General features: G+C 35.0%; 1 protein-coding gene across 2 annotated transcripts in view; it reads right to left on the reverse strand.

The window, feature by feature from the left end:
- Nucleotides 1–25,073, reverse strand: part of LRP12 (LDL receptor related protein 12) — an 86,219-nt gene that overhangs the window by 18,792 nt on the left and 42,354 nt on the right. Inside the window, exons 2-3 of one of the 2 annotated variants that reach the window (XM_070630798.1) lie at nucleotides 22,739–22,795; nucleotides 926–1,061 (exon numbers count right to left, since the gene is read on the reverse strand). In XM_070630798.1, the coding sequence (XP_070486899.1) occupies nucleotides 926–1,061; nucleotides 22,739–22,795 (193 nt within the window). The remainder of the gene's footprint in view (nucleotides 1–925; nucleotides 1,062–22,738; nucleotides 22,796–25,073) is intronic. The other variant, XM_070630799.1, reaches the window with a different exon arrangement.

The following is a 25,073-nucleotide window of genomic DNA, read 5'->3' on the forward strand; positions in this document are numbered from 1 at the left end:
AATCTAAAATTCCACGATTCTCACCTATAAAAGATATTAATGAAAGACTGTTGAAGACGCCTTTGTGGTGGTACAGAGCGCTGTCTCTGTGACAGGAACGGCATTCTGATTTGTGCTCTAGTTCTAACTATAGTTCTTTGTGTAGGCATGCTATTTTTTTTCTGCCCTTCAGGCAAAATTTTTTTTCTAATAGCCTTGATATAACTTTCTTAAGCAAGCAATATCTACTTCCACTGAATAATTTCTCCTTAATATCTTACCCCCCAAGTTTTTCTCTGCAATTTTAAATGTTTTTAAAATGAATCTTAATCTTCTTTATATCATATTTATTCATAGAATCTTAAACTTACAGTTATTTCCCCTAGAAATATCTTTCTGTTTGTATTCTGATTACAAATATTCTTTTGTTTCATTGTTACGAAAAAGAGATTTTTCTAGACACAGTATTTATCCAGTATCAGCTATTTCAAGTTTTATATGTACACACACATACAAAGACACACCCAACACTCATGTCTTAACTCATTAAGGTAGAGGACTCTACTAACGAGACCAGGGTTATGGGCTAGATCTCCAAGCAGATTAGTGAGTTTTGTTTATTTGTCTAACAGCTAAAAATTACTTTTGATCCTAACAAGCTATTCAGTAAATGTGTACCTTTTGTTAAAAAGTGGCCTGGAAGAATATGGATGGCCCAGTGCAAATCTATTATCACAATCAGAAAATACTCAAAACACCTCCCTAATGGTAGGGGAAGGATAGGCCATTATTCCTACCCCTTAAGATGGTACTGATAACTGTAATTTATTACGTTTTCTGCAAACTGTGTTTTTATGTTACTGCATAGTTGAGTGGTGATACTTGGAAACTGAATTTATATTTTGTAATAAAACATCATATAATAACGCAAAGGCATCAGAATTACCTTATTGTAATGATTTCCCCTGGGTTTGCCCTTATGAACCAGCTACAGTTGGTTTTGGCAGGATACTCAGAAGGCCAGCCTGGGCTCGTGATTATACCACTTGGTGCTCGAATTTGTTCTGGAGTCTCTCCACAAGCTGGAAGACAGCCAAAGCAATCTTAGCTAATTATTATACTTTAACACAAAACATTAAGCAAACCAGTGTTTATTTTAAAAAAAAAACACACTTCAGATATCAAATCATATGCAATAAAATATGGTATTATCAACCTTAAAAAGCTTTTATTATTGTAATGAGATCTATTTTATTTTCCTCCCTTTTAGTCAAAGTATCCTATCGTAATTAAGTACTCATTTTCAAATTGGATCTTTGAGTAACAGTTTGAGAGTCAAGATTGCTAGTTTTAGCCATGAGATTGAAGGATCTCTTGATTGATCGATCGATTGATCCATGCATCCATCCATGCATCTGTCCATTGACCCACCTATCCATCCACCTATCTTTTTTCAAAACTCACCTCTTAAATTTATTTTCTTTATTATACACTACCTAAAATTCAATACATACTGAACTACTATGTTTAGATCCTTGGACACTTTAAATAAATATTATATAAATAGTTTTCTGAACAAAATAATTAAGGGAAAGCATTAATAAACATAATACTAAGATGTTGCATTGTTAAGAAGTGAGCGGATGATTGGATAAAGAAAGCAAAACATTACTTCAAAATTACTGCAAAGTAGTTCTTTAATTTGTTCCATTGATACTTCCAAATTTCATTACAGGGTCAGGAATGAATCCAAAATTATTTAAAAAATAAAGCCTTGAAATAGTGATTGAAATGTCATCACATAATTAGATTTCTGAATATCACAGAAGAAATATAGAATAAATTCATACTACTGCCAACACTTTCCTTGACTGTTCTTGCAGGTCTGAACTCTCACAGTAGTACAGTTAACATCTTACCTATCCAGAATTCCACTGATAATTTGATGACTTGTTCTCCCTCAATTTAAAAAATATTCACTGGACTCCAAAAACATGTGAATGTATAAACCTTCAGTAAAATTTAAAGTCCTAGAATTTCTTATTTGATCCAATTTTGACAAATTGTATGATCTGATTTTTAAAGTAAGAGCAGATTAGAAGCAGCAAATTAGAAGTGGGGAGAGGAGCTGCCAGAGGTACAAAGAGAGTTAACAGAGTGATGGGGTAATTTTCAGAAAAGTAATAAAAACCATGTGCTGAACTCAAAAAACATGAGAGCTCAGGAGATGGACGTACAACACTGCCTATCTTCCAAAAGGTAAGAGAAGATTCTCATTATATCTTAATTAATTAACGGTTATACCTAGCTAGAAGAATTGTTGAATGAATAAATGAATCATTGCAAGCAAAGTGCCTTGTCCAACATGTGGCCTGAAATTCCAAGCTTTTTGAGTTCTGCTGTTAGTTTAAAGTAACCCAATTTACTGTTAGGCAAGTATCCCTATTACAATTATAATTTGCAAAAATGACTTTTTTTCTGGTAATAGAGGTTAGAGTCTGTTTAATTTAGGTTAAAAATCCTAGAAAGTATACTGTATAACTCTACAAACTTTTTTCCCATAAGGATCAAAATAAAGCAAACTGTATTGCTTAAAGAGTCAATCCTTATTTCTACAGGATAACACATTCCCTGAAGCAAACATGCAATCAAGGTTTTAAAAATATATTTTACTGCAGAAAAAATGTTCATGCTTAAAATGAAATTGTTCATGCCTACCCTGGATTTAGGGTACATGCCAAAGAGATCTTGTTTTCAATCACTTTTAGATCGTAGATTAATGGCAAAGAATACAAGGACATAATACATCAAGGGCCTAGCATACATCTTATTGTCCATTCATAGCCAAAGCTTTCAATTTTTTTTAAAGTTTCATTAAGAGTAAAATTTCCCTTACAAAAATTTTTTTAATTTTAATGAATGATACTTCAGAAAAAGACTAAATTTATCTGAATGTGACTCTATTTTAAGAACTTATTAACAATGAAGTGCTAGAACTTTGCTTTAATGAGTTATCACCACAATAATTAATGAAAAGATAATCTAAGTCCTTTATAAGACTTTTTTATTTCTTCATTATCTCTTGCCAAAGCATTCTAGAGTAGTATATTGAACGAATTCTTAAGTTCATGAAGATACAAACAAATACACAAATAAACAGGCAAAAAACAACTACCCCTCCCCTAGAATGTAGAAAATTATTCATTTTCGTTAAAGGATTCATCTACATTAAAGAAAATAATATAATTTTGAGTTCAATTATTTAACTTAGAATTATAATACTGAACTGCCATCTAAGTACTCAAATATTTATTAGCTAATTTAACAGCAGTAGGATACATCCAAAAACTAGGTGGAAATAATTTAGGACAAAGCAGGTAACTGTTAACCTTTAAAATAAATGGATGGAATAGCTATAGGGAAAAACTAGAAAGAATTTTACTAGGTTTTGTTTAAAATTTTTTCCCCAAATATCTGAGAAACCCATAGGTGGTGCTCTTATACCAAAAACCAAAGAAGTTATGTTCTGGTATGGATGCTCAAAAATACCATTGTGAATATTTTATTTTCATAAAACTGCCCAAGGATAAGAGATACCACACATAAATAAGAACGGTTATTTTAAGATTCAGTATTTTACATTTCTAATTCAAGAAATACTTTAAAAACAAAACTATAGTATCCTGTGTCTCCCTTAATTGGTTATAAGTACATATTTTGATTTAATTTTGCACATTTGCAACATGACTGAGTTTGGCATTTTGTTTCAGATCCAACCAGAGCTTTTTATTAACATATTTTTGCAAGTACAATACATTGGGCATGTAGGTAAATATACTCTAGCACAACCCTAACTTACTCCCTTCTCTATCTGAGAAAGAATAAATTCAAATGCCAAAACAGTACGATTAACATTAGAAACCATTAAAAAAATTTTCCCTTCCTTTTGGGTTAAGAATTTGCATATACACACTGGTAGATTTAGAATCAGAAGACCTAGATGCCGTCTGTCCTACCTGCCATTTACTGCCTTTGCCATAGTGTGAACTACTAAAACTTCTCGGTCTTGGTTTCCTCATGTGTTAAAATAAAGAGTTGCTATTTGAATATCTCTACGGTCTATTTCAGCCCTAAATCATGCCACCCATCTCATCATCATGATATATTTCTACTATACTTCGATAGCTCATCAGGATGCATTGAAAGATTTGTCCTTATTTTCTCACTTTGCAATTTCTCTTCGACCCACTGAAATGGGACTTCCAATTCTCAACTTCATGAAAACCTTGCTAGCAGGCAAAGGCCATCACTGACCTCACTGCCAAATCCAACGACCCTCAGTCCCCACCGTACTTGATCTCTCTGAAGTCCCTGACAGCGATTTCTTTTTTTCTTCTTGATGCTGTACTACCTTGACTTCGCTGACATCAGCTCTTCTGGTTCTCCTCCTAATTCTGACTGTTCTGTGCTAGTTCCCTAGCACTGGATCCTCCTTCCTCAGCCAGCTCTTGGTATGCTGGTGTCCATGGTTCATTCCCAAACCTTCTGCTCTTCTCACTCTCTATGGAAGATCTCATTCACTCCTACAATTTCAATTATGGTCTATACATCATGGGTTTAAAATCTCTAACACAGAGATTTTGCACAGTCAAATGTCCACTGGACATTCCAACCTCAAATTCAACATGATCAGAACTGCGTGTTTCCCAAACCTTCTCTGTATCCTATATTCTGAATCTTTATTGTCTTAGGAATCATTTGATTAAAAGAACACTCACTTTTCCTAATTCAAATAAATAGGAAATTTACTTTATGAATACCAAAGACAATTTCAAGGATTTTCAAGCACAAGAAATAAGTAAAGTGAGGCCTCACAGTGACTAAAACTAGAAATTTCAAAGTCAGAGATTGAGCCTGCCTTCACCACCTCTTAGGGAATCAAGGCCTGTTTTATCACCTAACATCTGCTCCAATTTTCCAATTGGCTTCCTCTAAGTCCTCTATTTTTTCATTATTTCACTATCTTCTAATGATCTTCCATTCCCAACTCATTGTAACCCTTCAGCTCATGCACCTACCATCAACTGTAATTTCATTTTTCTCTTATTTTATTATATTTACCCTAATTATATACACTATATTTATATTATACCTTTTTATATAAAAGATTTAAAGTGACTTATTGTTGCAATCATTTTAATAATACTTAATCCTCCATTTCCTCACTTGTGAATGGGGACTAAAACACTATCTACCATACAGAGTACTGGAAGGATTAAATACAATCATTTTGGCAAAGGACTTAGCACGCTGCTTAGATTACAGTAAATTATTAATAAATAACAGCATATGATATGCAATCAGACGGGTTGGTGTTAATGCCTGAAATGCTGTATTAAGATGGCTACTAAGGCTGTGTTCAGACTAAGTGGGAAGGAGGGCAGTGACTGTTCATTTTATATGTACTGGGCACCACTATGCTCTGGAAAGGATAAGAAATTATGCCACAATTAACTGGTTATCTGACAAGGTAGAAGCCAGAGTAAGAATGGAGGTGGGATACATACTCACAACAGACTGCTATAGGAATAAATCTCTTTGTTTTAGACCAAAGTGTTTATATGATTCTGCTAGTTTGAACCTCATCTTTCTAGATTTTGACTACACTCCCAATTTAGGATATATCAAATCTTACATTTTTACCCTCATTTATTATACCCATACCTTCTTTATTGCTTATACATAATTACTTTAGCCACAGTCTGATTAATTCTTCAATGAGAATTAGTTTCTATGTAATTGGCAAAAAAGAGGAATCTTGCCAGTATAATACAAAGTTGTGAAAAATTTTATTCCCGGCATATTAATGATTTGAAGTAACCAGAGGCAGGAGTTTTCACAGTTGAAGAAAAAATATAAAAACTCTATAGAATAGCCTTCCTTTATTACAAGAAGAGGTTACTTTACTAGCTAAGAACTGCTTGACTTTCCTCTATATAAAGCTATCTTGTGAGACTGCAAATACAGATGGAGATGAGAAGAAATTTCCCTGCTATAAAACAAAATATCTTAATTGATGAAGGATATCTCTAAATTATATTTTTAATTGATTAAATTAGTCTCCATTAGAAGCAAATGTCTTTAAGGGAGAAGTATGAGCCCCAGAGTATACGGCTGCAAAGTATGGACTGATTCTAGGTGTAAATGTCGGGGGATATTTGACAGTGTGAGTATCTGGATTGATGTTTTATTTGTTAGGTTGTACCTACTAAGGTACATAGTTGTAAGGGACCTGTACCAACACTACTTTTCTCATAAGGTCTGTTAGTTTAGTATTTGATTTTGCAGAATATGAGATTTCCCAGGAACACATACAAGGCATCATGGCAGAAATGGTTATATTTCAGTCTTTGTTCATTTTCCTTTCTTACTATATTTCTTAATAACCAGTATCAACTTTCTGTTCTTGGAATACAAAAATCTACAAAAAAACTCATATCCATTTAATTTACTTTGGTCAGTATCTTTAGATATAAACAAACATTCAAGTATTTTGAAGGAGTAGGATATATATCTCTACTTTTGATAAATTTCCCATAACTCCAGAAATAGAAACCCCCAAATTAAAGGTTTCCAAATGTTTGTTCAAAAGACAGCAACTTTCAACTCAGACGGAGAGCATCTTCATCACAGGAGTATGCAGTGATTAGGTTACCTGATTTAAAAAGCCTATTTAATACATATTGGTTTTAGTGTACAGGACATCTAGAATGAAAAATAAAAGAAAATGGCATTATTACAATGCTACTGGTTAAGCTACATTAAAAGGCTAACCTAAACATACAGTCTTTAATTTATCCTGTATGCTGTCAATTAAGAAAGGGAGAATTAAGCGAAGAAGGGATACATAAAGATTTCCTGATGGAGTTAATAAAACTTTGATACTAGTTTCGGGTTTAAAATACAAAGATCTCACTGTATATTAGAAAACAGGGCAAAAATGACGGGGAAATACTCAAGATTTCTTCATGTTCATCCTGATACTATTTCAATAACCTCAAAGAGAAGCAAAGAACTATGGTTTTAAACTAGATTTATGCATTGTAACTATTATCTTTAAAAAAATCATGTAAAAAATAGCGAGGGTTCTAACCACCTCTATTTTAGAAGACACATGCAAGAGGAGAGGATGACTTCCAAATAATGTCCAATAAACTGCCCTTTGATTTGAGATTTCATGTTTTAAAGTCTGAAAAAAAAGGGCAGGCAAAGGAAATTTATTAGAGCTGAACTAGTTGTAAAAGAAAAAAAAAAGTACAATTTCCTGTTCTACAAATGAAGAACTGGGTTTCTTTTCAAACCTGACAAGGGTTGATACTTTATGACTAGAAGTAGTAGAGACTAGAAGTGACACAAGATCTCTGTGCTTTTGGTTTTAATAAATCACAAAACTGAAATGCAAGCAAAACGCAGCCCTGCTTACAGACCACCTAAGTACTTAAGATACATACGAAAAGCATAAAAGAGAGTATGAAGAGAATTCATGGTGTCACGAAAATTGTAGTTTTGTAATAATAGGATATACTTATTGACTGAATCCAAGAAACACATAAACAATTATGAGAGTATATGACAATATAGTCCTAAATGATACAATGCGTATTTAAAGTAATTTTAAACAATGTATCAAAAGGGCACTTGGTATTATTAAAAAGATGCAAAGCCCCTCTCTAAAAACAGCATTATATAAGTATAGACCAGGGAGGGTTTACTTGACTATTAACATAGGATTTCTTTCACAGAACCAAAGTGTACAAAGCCAGAACAAAGAGCATAGTCCAAATTAAAAGAATTTAATGACTCAATTCTGTAGACACTAGGCAAGCCAAGGTAGGCTACTGCGAAAAGAAGTGATATGATGCAAATATTTTGTAAAGATTACTTTGTGATGCTATATCCTGTGGGGGAAAAAAAACTGGTGAGGTAAAGAGATCAGGTAAAAAGCAAATACAGAAGCTCCTCTACGTGTAAAATTTTACACAATGAAAGTTTCACTATCTAACAAAGCACACTCACCCAGTTTATAAAGGATAACATTTACAGTCAACGGTGGTGACTAGCTTTTAGCTATCTCAGAGTACAGAGTGGTTTATAAATATTAACTCCATAATGGCTGATGGATACAAAAATAATTCCAAATGTTGAAAACACTAGTAAGAAGGGTTTGATTCCAATGGAAATAAATGTACTGAAGGAAAAAAATACCATCTCCAAAATAAAAATTAGTAAGCAAGTGGTGATTGTGGATGGCTACATGGGATGAGAGCAAGAATGATTCTGAAGGTTAACAAGTGAATCATGCAATTCACGGAAAATACTGTGCCTATCAAGCAATAAAAGGCACTGAGACATGGCAAAATTAGAACATGTAGAAAACCAGATACCTACAGGCCCACTGTTAATTTGGGAGAAGGGAGCGGTTTGAAAACTTAAAGGCTAAGTATGGTGCACAGTGCTGAAGATACTTCTGTTGCAAGTCAGAAGTTTATGGTTCACGAGCTCAAGGCCTGTGATAAAATCAAAGTGAGGAGTGTGTGGTCAGGCCTGTGGATCCCATGGCTGATGATAATGTTACTATGTCAGGTACTTCCATTTCTCATGTCTTTTATTATTTAATTCTTCATATTATTATCCCTATTTAACAGATAAGAAAAAAATTGAGGCGCAGAGAAATTAAGTAATTTTCCTAAGATCACAAAAAAGCTAGTAAGTGTCACAACTGGGGCTGGAAGCCAGGCAATAGGCTCAGAAGCTGGACTCTTGACCATCCAGGCACACTACTGCCCACTAGGGAGCTCCCTATGACACTGGATAATTATTGGGGTGGGGGCGGGGGGAGAGCTGCCTCAAAAGACTTCAATAAAGATAAAAGTCATCTGTCTTGGAAAAAAGATCTCTTGGTCCTATATTAACATGGAAAGCAAAGACAGAATCTATGATAACACAGAGAAAGAAAGTATACTTAGTTTTAAAGCTTCTAAGACTGATTCCTACTTGCCTCCAGTCTCTGTAGGGACTGCAGGCAGGACTAAACTGCTTCTTAGACTCTTTGGATTCAAACAAGATTTTATAAACAGCATTCTAGAGCCAACTTTTAATAATAAGGAAAAGGTATATATATACACATTAATTATAGATAAGATGATTAGGGCATGGGGTAGAATAGTAGCAATAAGGGGATGCTGAAGGCTGATGGAGATACTGGAAAAGAAAGAGGAACAGAGAAGCAGAGAAGGTTGGGTGACAATGAAATGTGGTAGTATTCTTAAAGATGGTTGATATTGGACAGAGTCAGAACTTAGAAAGCAAGCATGTTGATTATGAAGTCTATGGGCCACAGGGCAAGTATCAAGTGAGTATCAGAATCTGCAAGATAAATGAAGTTAAAGCACAAGAGTGGCCCTTTGTCAGACTGTCCCATACGACACAGCTAAGCCCTGCAACCTCAATGGGAAACAAGAAGTCCAAGGCTAGGAAGAACCGACTTTAGTTTGAAAGTCCTCTTCTTGCAACTTGACTGGGTTTGTGGCCCCCACCTAGTCTCTTGATTTCCTTGACCCTTTGTTGTTCAGACTCCTTGAATACCTCTGAGCTCTGACATAATGGGAATGTCAGAACCATCAACACACTGAGGATGGACAGAGCTGGAAAGAGACAGAGATTGGACATGACTCATGTTCCCCTAGAATTACTCCAATTTTCATTCCAATTTTTTCAGGAAGTTAGAAAACTGAACTTCTCTTTTTATGGAAACAATTTCTGTAATTGCAATACTTACTAGTCTAAGATGGGGAAGCTTTTAATTATTTAAAAAGTAAGAACCAGTCCAAGTAGAAAAATTTATATTAAGCTACCACTCACACTCAGGACACTCTCTCATTACCCTCAGACCTATTATCAGCAATCACACATTTCTACAGCAAGCAGGCAATCCTACACCCAGCTGCTTATAATTAAATGAATATTCCTCTGCATTAGCACAGATACTTAAGAATGAATGCAGCAATCTATTTATTCCTATTATTCTTAGAGATGTTTTTTAAGGACCAAAACATTTCACTTGGTCATTAGCTCTAATCAAGGCAGGTAATTCCTTGGTTTCTTTAAGGCTACTAATGTCCAGAACAAACAAACAAATAATAATCAGGGGCTACATGGCAGTAAAATAAAAAAATTTTAAAGTCAAAAGAGACACAAAATATGGAAAAAGACAAAGAAAAAATAGAAAAAACAGAGTTTTTCTAGTTCCAGTAGGTCACAGCACAATATGAACAAGATGAGGAGAGGATTGTTAATGGAACTATGTAACTAGCTTTACCCTAAAATTTCTAACAAGTAAGAATAATTTTGACTTTTGCTAGCAAAGCATCAGATAAGATGAATACAGAAGATCCAATCTTTTATATCTTTTCTTTAAAGGGTATAAAAGGGCATTTTTTTCCTGTAAGGGCATAAAAACTATTGATATCTGGTACTTAAATTTTCTAATTTTAAGCTCTACAGAAGACTAAAATGCTATGTAAGCTACTACTTCTATTTCCTGAATGGGAAAAAATTATTAATTTTTGAAGTTTACTGTGATTCTTGCTGGAAATATAGAAGAAATAAGGCAGAAATCAGCACCTGAGTGAAGATAAATTGGCCTTGGAGCTCATCATTTCCTAAGGCAATTCTATCAGTTTTGACATGGTTTTTAGGATACATCTTCTGAGTGTGGTCCACTGTTAGTGTCTTTCTGTCAAGGGCGATGCCCAGAAACAAACACAATACTCAGAGAGTGTTTAGGGGAGGGGTAGAGAAGAACTATCATCTGCTTTGTTCCAGATATTGTCTTTCCAGTACTGCAGTTTCAGATCAAGTCACCCCCTAACTTAAATCAGGCTATTTGTCAACTGAACACCAGTGTGCAGTCCGCCCCCCTGCTGAGTGACTGGCTTCTGCACAACAGCTGCACAGCACATCCAATTCAAACTCACGCCTTAGCAAAGCTACAAATAATTAACATGATGTCACACTGAAGAATTATTCTCAAGGTGAAAAACGATTATTCTCAAAGTTATAGAGTGAAGAAGAAAATGTCAAATGTTTGAATGCAACTCGTTTTTATTCCTTCACTGGATCTGGCCCACTCACTTGAGTGGACGAACTTCACTTCTACCATCTAAGCATCACACACTTCTGTCACATTACGATCTGCTCTGTCTACGTTCCTGGAGCTCCCATTTACTGTTCTAATGCTGAATTTATTTCTTGCTTATTATAATAATGTAATATAAAACTCTAAGATGCAATAATCTTGTTATAAACATATAATTGTTCAAAAAATATTTATAATACATGAAAAGTTATGATCTTGTAATACAGAAATATGCTTCACATAAAATATATTATTGTATAACAAAACATTATAAGATTTAATTACATAGCATATAATATTACATATAAAAGCATAATATATAAAAATTATAATACTACCATTACTTTCTTTTCTAAAACCTACAGGGAGTGCTCTACTCCAAAAGCTTAAGTGTCTCATAAATAAACTCTCTGAAGGCAGGCAATGTCTCTAAAAATTAACAGTATCCTAAACTCATGTGTTTGGTCTTTTTAAAAAAATGTACTCTGTCTTGTATTCTCTACTTACTTTCTTCATCTGAAGGATAGTTTCTCGGGTTCACGCTAAGTTCTATTTTTATATTCTGAAATTCTAAAAACCCTAATGAATCCATTATCACCTAAAATACAATAAGCTTTCTTTCCTTTCCTCATTTGAAACATGGATAAAAGACACACTGTATAATATTGGTTAAAAGAACTGGTAAAATTCTTTTTATTAAGTTTAGCAAGAGGTCCAGGTATTGATTGAAAAACTGAAAATAACATTAAAATCATATAGGAAAGGTAACAAAGGACCACTTGTACCTGTTACTTTATTTTTTTTTTCACTTATGAAGTCTAGTCCTTTTTATTAACGGCTTTACCAGTATTCAATCATTTTTAGCATCAGACAATGCTATTGGTCAGACCCATTAAAATCTGAATGCTCCTGAAAAGAACTGAAAACAAAGGGACAGTTTGACTCTCCCAGGTTCATGTGGCTTCCCAGTGAAACTGGATCATCAGATCCTCGGGCACCAACAGCCCTGCTCTCAGCCCCTGTGCTTTGCTGCCTTTCTGCATGGTCTCATCCACATCAGTGTGTTTCCCACACAACTTCTCTGATAGGGGTTTCAAGTGCACACTGAATTCCATAATCTTTCTGAAGCCCAACTTTGATTCAGATGGGAATCCAGTAAACTACAAGATGAAAATATCGAACTGAGAAGAATTTATTACTAATTTTCCTCTAGTCTTCTGCCAACAAGATGTCAATAACTCTCTCAATTGTGAATGAACTTCCCACAACCGATCTTTTTTTTTTTTTTTTAAAGACGTGGAGAAACTTTAAAGATTTTATTATTTTTTATTTTTCCTTTTTCTCCCCAAAGCCCCCAGGTACATCGTCGTATATTCTTTGTTGTGGATCCTTCTAGTTGTGGCATGTGGCACAGTGCCATATCCGCACCCAGGATTCAAACTGATGCAACACTGGGCCGCCTGCAGCGTAGCGCATGACCTTAACCACTCGGCCACGGGGCCAGCCCCCCCACAAATGATCTTGATGTATTTTCATATAGGCTTTCATGTTCCAAAAGCCCAGAAGATCCTGGTATGCCCAGGTAACAGGGTGTGTCTGAGAAGTAACTGCACCGAAGGTATTGTGGAAATTCAATCATTCAGTTGATTCAAGATTAATAATGGTAGCTTATTAAATTTCCTGTTAGATAAAACTACAAAAAGGCTAAACCGTATTCTTTTTTTTGTATGTGAAAATTTCATTTAACCTAGTCAAACAGTGTTCCTACCGCCACAGAATTAAAGATGCAATGAAATCTCATTTGGTTAACATTTCATAGTAGACAATGTTTCGAGCTAATGTCTAGATGTTATCTGATTGTTGAACGTTAGCAAAATCAGATCTCTGCCTGAGACAGTAATGCCAGATTATTAATTTTTAATTAATAGTTTGTATCTAGCAGAGGTTTAGAGTGACATGAAAATTGAGCAGATAGTACGTGTAGTTCCCATATTGCCCCTTCCCCCATTCCTACTACACGGTGCTCTTTATTATGAACTTTTTACAGTAGCAGGCTACATTGGTGAAAATTAGTGAAAAATATTGTTTCATTATTATGATCTAAAGTCCTCAGTTTACATTACGGTTCATTCCTGGGGCTGTAGAGTTCTATGAGTTTTGAAGTATGCATAATTTCATGTTCAAGATTATAATTTACTGCATTAAAGTTTCATTGCCCTCAAAATCCCCTGTGCTTCACCTAATAACTCCCTAGCAACTGGATGTCAGGCAGGTGCAGTGCTGACTGAGAGACCTGGGGTAGAAGGATGGCCGGGACATACGGCCAGAGACTTAACCTGTCCCTGGACTGTCTGCATAACGAGGACCACATTTGTGAACTCATACAGTGAGACTACGTGTTGCTTTGTTAGAATTTGGCAGAATTCATCAGTGAAACAATATGAGTATTTTATTGTTTTGGAAGATTATCACTACTAATTCAATTTCTTTGATAGATATAGGATTATTTCAGATTTGTGATTACCATAAGGATCCTATATACTACGTATACAGCAGTCTATATTGAGGTGATAGACTTCAGCTTGACCTCTTTCTAAAAGCTCTACTTTTTCATTCCCCTCCTCCCGTATTTTATGTTTTTGAAATCATATCTAATCTCCTGTTTTGTATGTGTCTATCCCTTACCCTCTTATCATTGAAATAGGTAATTTTAGTACTTTTGTCTTTTAACCTTCATATTATCTTCACAGGTGGTTGATCTGCTACCTTTACTATATTTTTACCTTTACCAATGATTTATTGCCTGGTTTTTGGGGTTTTTTTTTTTTGATAATTTTTTTATCCCTATTTGTGGTCACTGATTTCCCACTTAAATAAGTCCCTTTAGCATTTCTTGTAGAACTGGTTTCTTGGTGATAAACTCTTTTAATTTTTGCTTGTCTGGGAAGCTCTTTATCTCTCCTTCCATTCTGAATGATAACCTTGAAGGATAGAGTATTCTTGGCTGTAGGTTTTTTCCTTTTAGCACTTTAAATACATCATGCCATTCTCTTCTCATCTGTAGGGTTTCAGCTGAGAAGTCCACTGAATAGCCTTATGGGCTTTCCTTTGTATGTCAACGTGTTGCCTTTCTCTTGCAGCTTTTAGGATTCTCTCTTTAATTTTGGACATTTTAATTATAATGTGTCTTGGTCTGGGCCTCTTTGGGCTTATCTTGTTTGGAGCTCTCTGTGCTTATTGTACTTGGATGTCTGTTTCCTTCCTTAGGAAAATTTTCAGCTATTATTTCTTCAGATAGATTTTCTGCCCCTTTGTCTCTCTCTTCTCCTTCTGGGACACCTATAATACAAATGTTACTGTGCTTGATATTGTCCCAGGGTTCCCTTTGACTGTTCTCATTCTGTCTCATTCCTTTTTCTTTTTTCTGCTCAGCTTGGGTGATTTCCTCTTTCATCTAGCTCGCTGATCTGTTCTTCTGTATCATCTACTCTGCTGTTGAGTCCCTCTAGTGAATTTTTCATTTCCAGTATTTTATTCTTCATTTCTGATTGGTTCTTTTCTTATATTTTCTTATAGTTCTTTGTTGATGAGCTCACTGTGTTCATCCAGTCTTCTCCCAGTACCTGTGAGCATCATTATGCGTTTTTGTTTGAACTCTTTGTCAGGTAGGTTACTTATTTCTGTTTCATTTAGTCCTTTTTCTGGGGTTGTGTCCTGTTCCCTTGTTTGGAATGTATTCCTTTGTCTCCTCATTATGCCTCTTTCTCTGTGCTTATATCTATGTATTAAGTGAGTCAGCTATGTCTCCTGATCTTGGAAACGTGTCCTTATGTAAGAGATGCCTTTTGAGACCCAGCAGTGTGCTTCCCTCTTGTCACCAGTCGAAATAATCTAGGAGTGACTCCTTTGAGGGCTACTTGTGTCTTTCTGCTGTGGCAGAGCTACTCATAAGGCAGGCACCCAGGGAGACTAGTCTTTCTTTCCTTTGCCAGCTGATTGTAAATCTGGTTTGGCTAGCCTCAGCACTGTTGGCTACAAGATCTAACAGCACACTCCTGTTGCAGTTTTCCTGTTAATTGGGTAGGTACCCAGTGTAGCTGGTTGCTAGGCTCAGAGGCTTACAGTTGCTATAGGCTTCAGGCCTACAAGGCTGTTGTCAGTTCTCTTAGGAGTGCAGCTGAGTGGGGCTGGCCCTGGGCAAGGGAACACTTGATTGTTTTTCAGGTTTTGGAAGGTCGGGTTGATCCTTTTTATGGCTATTTGTGAAGCACAGGTCTTCTGCCACTGATAAGCCTCACCCCCACAGGACCACAAACACTGTCAACACAGTCCTGGTCCATGCACACTTCCCAACCCCCTGAAGCATACCCCAATGCCCCACTGCAGAGGCCCTCATCTCTCCACCAATGTCCCCCACAGTTCACCTGGTCCTCACACAGGTGCTGCCCCACAAAAGCGGACACACGTGCCTGCCTGTAGAGGATCAAGGCACCCAGTCAACACAGGACAAGTAACCTGAGGGCTTGCTGTTGGGTGGGGCCAGGGTGGGCTGCCTGCCCTGGCTGAACTAGATTAAATCTGCACTCTAGTGGGTGTGGCAGACCCCTGGGCTAACAGGACAGGGTAAGAACTTCAATGGTGTCTGCCTGTCTGTGTCAGCACGCATGGACCAGGTGATAACAATGGCCACCACCAATGTCTCAGTCTCCAGAAAGGTCCCTCCTCTCACTGAGATGCCCCCAGAGCCCACCAGGTGAGTCTCTTTTCACCAAAGGACTGTCAGCCTTCTTTCTGGTGATTTTAGGTTGCTGAGACAGGTGAGTTTGTGTATTGGCCCTCTAAGACCTGAGTCTTTTTGGGTTTCATAAACAGCTTTTCTGGGGGTATTCCCCACTGCAGTTAATAGCCAGTGAAGCCAAATAAGACTCTTGTCTCAGATGTGCTGAGTCTGAAGGATGCTTATAGCAGCATCGGCCCACACTCTAGACCTTGCTCCTCCAGGGAGGGCTGCGTACCTTAGGGTGGCTCCCGACTGGATGGCTGAGAAACACTGCTGCTCCTGAAGGTGGCTTTTTTTCTCTCCAGAAGGAATTTCTGCCTCTTCCACATTAGTGAGGACTGTCCATTGTTGTGGGGGTTCTTTTTATCCAGTTTTCAGTTCTCTATCCAGAGCAGTTTTTCCAAGAATAGTTGTAACCTGGTTGTATTCATGGGAGGAGATGAGTTCAGAGTCTGCCTATGCCGCCATCTTGACGAGATCCTCAGGATTATTTCCACCTGTTACTTTATTCATGCAACTTTTCCATATTTAAAAAATAATTGTAAACTGTATAAAGTCACTATAGTTTAAGCTTTATTTCCTTTCAGATTCTTTATTTGGAAGATCTTAAAATTCTAGAATAATAAAAGTGTTATCAGACTAGATATTCTTCCAGGGAAACTTCAAAATACCATATTATAGTATTTAAGTCTCAACCTGTGGCTAAAACAAAAGCCATTTTACAATAGTGTAGGGCACTATTGTAAAATGTTAAAATGTTGCTAATTAACTTGTAAGCAAATTAACTGCAATTTAGACAAAAATATATCCTAATTAAAACGGCTCCAACTCAATTATTAGTTTTAAAAGGCTAGAGGACCAGCAGTGTGCTAGGCCTTTGAGTACTAGAAAAGGAACTATAAAATGTAGATACACAAAAGCAAGAAAGGGTGACGATTTTGATGGAGTAAAAATTATGACAGAATAAAGGAAAAATACTTAACAATTACTTGAAATCCACTTTATATACTCTGCTAATTCAGTTAATATGAACACGGATTAAGAAAGAAACTTCTTAAATAGACATTCTCTTTCTCAGCTCTCAGAAATGTCAGCTTTGCCTGACAGAAGATTCCAAGTCAAATGTAAAGCAGACTCAAGATCAAGCTAACCTCAGATAGAGCTTTCAGCTATGGACGTTATAAGGTAGGAAAATTTAGAAGCTGTATCACTGGTGAATTAGAAATAACATGCTAATCCTCATGTGTAAAAACTATCTACTTGAGAAAGCAGCAAGTCTCAACATCTGTTCCTATTAGCAACCACAAAATCTTTTTTAAATTTCAGGGTAGTTTTTGCCTAACTATAAGGGAAAGTCAATCTCATTCTCCTATTCTTTGCAATGTTATAACTCCAGGCAATGAATCAGAAAGAGAGGTAAATAGTGACATTTCTGAACAGTTTGGGGAAAATAAAAGGTTGGCGACTTTATAGAAACATGGTAAGAAAAAAGTTAAATAGGAAAAACATGATCATACCCAATTTAAGTGCTTTCATACGTTGCAGATAGCTGTGTAAACTAGTACAAACCTTTTTGAAAGCGATCTGTCAAAAGGTTTCTAGAATCATTAAATTATTTATGACCTTTGATACAGAAATTCCACTTCTAGAAATCTATACTAAAAAAATAGCCTTAGAAATAAAAAAGTGCTAAACATATATTAATATGTCCCCAGCAACATGACCCAGACTATAGAGAACCCAGTGGAAAAAATCCATTGATATGTTTAAGAACATTAGAATACAGCTACAAGATAGCAATTTTATACAATTATTAAAATAATGATAAAGAAAAAATGTATTCTATAAAATGTTAAATAGGGCAGGAGATAAAATTAGTTATAATTCAAATGCATACACAATTATTTTTAAGGTATGCACAGAAAAAGGACAAATAAAACCTATTATTAATTATACTAAGAATTCAGGGTTAATGAGTAATTTTCTTAATCTTTCTGCTCTTTTTCCAATTTTTATAAATGTTTAATAAAACTTGTATAATGAATAAACAGTATTTGTGAAAACAAGTAAAAAACTTAATTTGGAAATAGTAATTAAGAGTAGGGAGGGCATAATCAAATTATTTCTATAATTATTCTGATTCAAATAAATATCATAGATCATAGAGTAAAATTCAATTTAAAAGTAGATACATTTAAAAAGTCAAATATTTTTTTAAATATGTGCAAAGATCTTGTTATAAATCAATTTGACCTAAAAACGTTTCATTCTATACAGATGAGTAGTAAAATTTAGCTATTTTATAAAGTTTAGACATTTAAAAAAGAACATGAGATTTAATTTAGACATTTTTAAAAAAGAATATTAAAATGGCCTTCCTACTCTCTCATACATACAATTAAACTACTTGGCAGTTTCTATGATATAATTTCATAATGATTTTCACAAATTATTACATTCACGAAAATACCATTTGTCTTTTCTTCTTTCTCTATTTTATATACAAAAGCAGATTTAAAATTCTGGAACATGAAAAGTTCTAAAGTAAAGAAAAAATATAAAAAATAAGAATTTATCCAATAATTCTTTTCCATTATATAATAACTAGATACACACTTTTTGATAATTTATGTTTTCTTATGCTACTACTTGTAGCATAAGAACCAGAAAAAGGGCAAAGATTTATTTCTCTTGGCAAAGATTTGAGGAAGATGAAAATGAACAGAATGTTAGAAATAGAACAAATTATCCCAAGCATAAGAACCCAAACTATATTATCAATCAGAAATTAATAATTCCTATAAAAATTCACCTGAATAAGCAAAACTAAGCACTTAGTACTTTCATAATAAATAAGAAAAATATTGAGTCATTTACTACTCACCAGACATTGTAACTAGGCCTTTTATAAATTCATTATCTAATTTAATATGCTCATTATTTACCACAGGATTGACCACATTAAGACCACATTATAGGAGGATTTTGCACATGTCTATTTACTCCATTAAATGGTAACTTCCTTGAGACAAGAATATTTTACTCATTGCTTACTCCCAACACTTCTTGACACAAGGTCCACATCAGGTGCTTAATTCATGCTAAATGAATTTAATTCATTATACATCCCAAATTGTCTAAGACAGTCCTAGTCTTGTCTGTATCAGCATAATTAAAAATAGTGTACCCTTTCACTTTCAAAGTGTCCTGATATGGACAATAAATTACCTGAAAATACTAACTGCAGACAAGTTAAAATTCTTTCTAAAATTGCCAGTAAAATTTCCAGAACGCAAATGATGAATGGGCTATGGCAGTGAGCACTGTCAAATGGAGCAGCAGAGGTGAAAAGGGCAGGTGAGACGCAGAAACATGGAGCACCAGAGAACACCGAGCTATCTCATCACCTCCACTGCTTGGTCTCAAGAGAAAGCAAGTCCTACATGTAGAGATTCTTCCAAAGGTTAGTTCTCCACGTAGACCAGCACTGAAGGGTCTCTTGTTTCAACTGGGGATGCAAGGAATTCAGAAGGCTTATACTGTATCAAGCGTTACATTTCTCTATCTCCATGTCGACCAAAGAAAAACTGGCATGAATCTCTATATCCAAAAGCACCTTATGAGACAGCATCCATTTATTTTTTTTTTAATGGTATAATGGGAAAGGTTTCATATGATTCTTCTCTTTCTACAAAAGAAAGATTTTATAAGACCAACCTTCAGGAAAAACAATAAGCCATTAATAAGGTTTCAATGACCTCTGAAATTAAGTATTTTATTGATGTATAAATACACTTAATTAAAACATATTTTGTTATGGGGTGAACTGTGTCACTCCCAAAACTGTTATGTTAAAGTCCTAACTCCCAGTACCTCAGAATGTGACTGGATCTGGAGACAGGGTCTTTAAAGAGAAAATTAAATTAAAATGAGGTCAGATGAGTGAGACCTAATCCAATATGTCTGGTGACCTTATAAGAAGAAATTAGGACACAGATACACACAGAGGGAAGACCATGCGAAGACACAGGGAGAAGACAGCCACCTACAGGTCAAAGAGAGAGGCCTCAGAAGAAACCAACCCTGCCAACACCTTGATTTTGGACTTCTAGCCTCCAGAATTGTGAGAAAATAAAACTATGTTGTTTAAGTCACCTGGTCTATGGTGCTTTGTTACGGCAGCCACAGCAAACTAATACACATTTCTAAATATATGTCTGAAATATATCAGTAGAAAATAAAAAAGGGTAAAGAAAATAAACAAGATTAAAATATGCAAAACATGTTTTACATGGTCTAAGTGATGAATTTTTAAACTGCTGAATATTTTTCACATAGGAATTTAAGGGTAATTTCAGTGCTCAACAAGAGCCTAGTTGTCTAATTTCAAGCAAACAGATAACTGTAAGAAGTAGAATCTAATCCTGATGAGTTGAAGCAAAATTCAGAATTTAAGTAAATTCTGGATCTCTCCAAATTTCCATAACTTACCATACTCCATATAAATCTGCATAACTCAGAAAAACAATATTTTGCAAACAACTAATGCAAATTACAAAATGATGCGCGGTAAAAAAGAAATCCATTCAAAGGGCTAAAAAGGCCATTGGATTTTTACATGACAGAGAACAACGTATTCACTCACATGATTGCAGATTCCACTTGCAACTAAGCTTCAAGAAACTACCACTTGTTGAGCTTTGGTATAGCATCAAAGAATAATATTCACAAGTATCTGAACAGGCTATTAAAATACTCCTCCCTTTTCAAATTGTCTATCAGTGTGATGCTGGATTGTCTTCATACATGCCAAACAAAGCAACATGTTACAAAAGACTGAGTGCAAAAACAGATGTGAGAATGCAGCTAGTTTAAGGCAATCTTTAAAAACTTTGCAAAATTATAAAACAATGCCATTCTTCTTCTTGATGTTTTTGCTTTGGAAAATACATTTTTACACAAATTTTTGTTATTGATGTAAACATGTGATAGACTCATTACTGTTATTTGCAAATGAATTGAGTTTTTAAACAATTTCTCAATTTTAATTTCTAATGCAGTAAATATCAGTAGCTATAACCTACATAAACAAAAACTCTTTGAAGTCCTTGTTGTGGACTGAACTGTGTCCCTCTCCCAACCCATTTGCTGATGCTCTAACACCCAATATGACTGCATTTGGAAGCTAGGCCTTTAAGGAGGTAACTCAGGTTACCTGAGGTCATAAGGGTGGAGCCTTAATCTATAGGACTAGGTCTTTACAAGAAGAGGAAGAGACACCAGAGACTCCCTCTCTCAGTGCACAAAGAGGAAAGGTCAGGTGAGGGCACAGCAAGAAGGTGGCCATCTGCAAGCCAGGAAAAGAAGTCTCACCAGAAACCAACCCCGCTAACACCTCGCTCGTAGACTTCTAGCCTCCAGAACTGTGAGAAAATAAACAGCTATTACTTAAGCCACTCAGTTATGGTATTTTGTTATGACAGCCCTAGCAAACTGGAGAATCCTCAATATTTTTAAAAGCCTAAAAGGGATCTTGAGATCAAAAATTTTGAAAATCATTGAATTAGACAATACCCATTTGGTGGTGTAAGTTAAAATGTTTGTGAACAGCCTTCTTACGTCATAGTTACAACTTGTAAAAGTAATCATAATTATCATTAGCTATTCAAAATAGAAAGAAACAGGGAGAAAATTAAGGTCGTCTTTAAAATAACCTCACTTTTACTTGATGTATATAATTATACACCATTTGAAAGCACATGCAAATGGTGAAACAAACTGAAAGAATTAATGCAGGCTACTAAAGCATCTGCTTTTCAATTTCAGGAAACCAGGCTTGTCAGTTTGTTTGGCCAGGGTACACTAAGTCGTAGAGTACTTGTTAAGTCTAATAACTCTCTGAATATAAAATCAGACGTAAAACAAAAGAGGAAACTTACAGTTTTGCTTCATGAGAAAAAATAACCAAATTACAAGATATCACAAAGAAGTCAATCAGTAGATTGATGAATACACTAAGCACAATTTTAACCACAGAAAACTTATCAAGAATATACGGAAATAATAAAATAACAGTAAGAAATTGCATTTCTTTTTTGCAAAAGAAATTTTCCAAAATTGTATGCAAAAATAAAAGATTTGTTCCCCTAGTAACTGCAGCTGATACACCAAAAATGGTAATAAAAGCTGTGGAGGTCACCTAAGAATGAAAATTTTAATAGTTATGGGCTTTTAAGTAATTATTAAGTTATAAAAGCTTATCTGAGTGAAAAAAATGCATTTACCTCAACAAGTTTCTGAATTGCATGGACACAAATATACTGTTGGGTTGCTTTTCAACAGCATATAAATTGTGTACTCAAGTACTACAGTTTTATGTATAGTGGTACTCTAAAAATCAAGCAAAATGCTTAATTTCTAAGGCTATAATGTTAGGAATAGCACCCAAAACTATATTTTAATAAGTTTCACTTCATAAAAAACTTTGTATGGAAAGAAAATACTAATTCAACTTGAGCTAACTTTTCTCCTGGTTCAATGTTAGCATGAAAAAATAATTATGCAGTCCATTTGGAAAAGTATAACCAATCCATGGGCATACAAGTATCAATTTTATCTTAGGTGAATTTCTCCATGTTCCAGTTACTTCATTCCTTATTACATGCTGCAAAAAGCAGTAATAATTTTTATAGCCAAATATCACTTTGTAAGATACCAGGTGGTTTTCAATATTTACCATATAAGTCATGCATGAAATTTAAACATTACAAAAAATGACTTACCAGTTGACACTCCTGAAATATGCACATTTTCAGAATGTTCTGCAAGAGCACCATTTCCTAAAATTAAACATAATGAATAAACTAATTTCCAAGATAAAATTTATAAAAATTTTTCAGATTCTCCCTTTATAAGAAAAATAACTACAGAGAGCTACTTGTAATATTCAGAAACTAAATTAAAGTCTGTTGTAATAATCTTCAAAACAATACTATGAAGCCCAAAATTATAATCGTAGTAAGGAAAACAAAACATTTTGGAAATCACAGCAACAGAGGGTAATACATAAAGGTCAAATATATAGATCTGATTCATACCAGAAAGAAGTGTCTATCAAGTAAATAGTCAAAAGAGAACTCATTACTAGAAAAGACAGAATCATATATTTTTTAAAAACAGCATTCTTAGAACAGCATGCTCAATCGGTCCACAACGTGCTTTCTGCTAGGCTTACACATGTTGGTACTTAAAAAAAATATATCTTGCATTGTCTTCTAAATCTTTCAAATTTTGTGCATCAACAACTTTATTAGTCTTAAGAGTAGGGACAGAATTATATCCTATTTTGGTAGCCCCTGATTTTTATACCTCTTACCACAAAGTTGAACACATGGAAGCATTCATATAACTTACTGAAATGAGTTACTGAGTATCACCTAACAAAAGCGTTGTGTTAAAAAGACTCCCATTTAAAGTACTGAGGATATTTACTCCTTCAAATTAACATGAACAGACCTTTAAGGTATTCTTTTTTTTCTTAGTTCTATTATAAATTATTTCATGTTCCTCTGTTGTTTCTTTTCTTGTACAAATGGCTCATTTTTACTTCTAAAGTTTCGTCTCCCTCTACTCACGAGGTAGATTTGGCATCACAACAGCTCAGGAACCGAGCTGATAGAGAAAGAATTCTGCTTGCAGTGGGGTAGGGGAGGAAGCGAGGTGGGAGAAGCTTAGAGGGCAAAAGCAGAATTCTCTTTGATGCTTGGAAGAATAGAGACAATGGCAAATATTGTAATTAACAACTTTTCTTTCACAATATCACACTTCTATGATTGCTTGATTATTGTATAGCATCCCCCAATGCACTAAGCTCCAGGAGAGCAGAATTTGTGCTTATTTGGCTCACTATTGTATGCACAGTTCCTAGAACAGAGCAGGTGCTCAAAGAGTTGATGAATGAATAAATGAGGGAGGTCATGATGATTAAATGAAATCATACCAATTAAACACTCGATACAGTGCCCAGTACATAGCACTGAACAGGTATTCATTTTTTAACTGTGTAAAATGTATTATTAATATTACTAAAGAATAAATTACTAGTGGTAAAACAAACTTTTTAGTTCAACTACAGCTACAGCCTTCAAAATAAGAATGATACAGTGGAAATGGTGACATAGGTGCGTAAGCTGTATTTGGTACACAAAGAGATCTGATTATAGTCATTTAAGTACTGTACATTAATATCTCAGAAACCAAGATTTATTTTTCCCAGCAATGTTAAATGCTACATAGAACTGAAATTACTAGAAAGCCCCCACCCATTTAACACACACAGCTCATGAAAATTGATAGCATAAACAAAATAATGTAAGAAGCTGATTTAACAAAACAACTAACAAGATTTACTAAAGGTCATTATAAATTGCCTAAACCTTTGCTACTAACAAGTAGATCAGCAGTACCGGCATCATCCAGAGCTTTTTAGAAATGGAGAGTCTCAGGCCCTACTCCAGATTATTGAATCAGAATCTACATTTTAACAAGACCCTCCCCTACTCTCAGTGATCTGAATGCACATTAACGTTTGAGTGGCACTGGCTTAAACCTTCTATTTCTATATTAGATGCAACTACAAACTACAGTTGTGTAACCTGTGACCCTAAAGTTTCCATTATCCTTAAGGTAGTATATTAAATTATCCTCAGGAGAGTTTTAACATTAGATATATTTTACACATTAAAATTTTTTTACAATTCAGTAAACAGAGTAAAGGTAGGCAGAAGGAAATAGTAATATAATGTGGTATTTGGGACTGTGGATTCTAATATGAGCTCCACCACTTACCTACTGTGCACTTTAGGGCAAATTACCTAACCTCTTTGTGTCTTAATTTCATGTCTAAAATGGAGAAGATAGGGCCAGCCCAGCGGCACAGCACTTAAGTTCTCGTGTTCTGCTTTGGCAGCCGGGGTTGGCAGGTTCCAATCCCAGGTGTGGACCTACGCAAGACTTGTCAAGTCACGCTGTGGCAGGCATCCCATATACAGAGGAAGATGGGCAGCAGATGTTAGCTCAGGGCTAATCTTCCTCAAAAAATAAAAATAAATAAATAAA

The sequence above is a fragment of the Equus przewalskii genome, chromosome 8 (assembly GCF_037783145.1).
Source record: "Equus przewalskii isolate Varuska chromosome 8, EquPr2, whole genome shotgun sequence".
Classification (NCBI taxonomy): domain Eukaryota; kingdom Metazoa; phylum Chordata; class Mammalia; order Perissodactyla; family Equidae; genus Equus; species Equus przewalskii.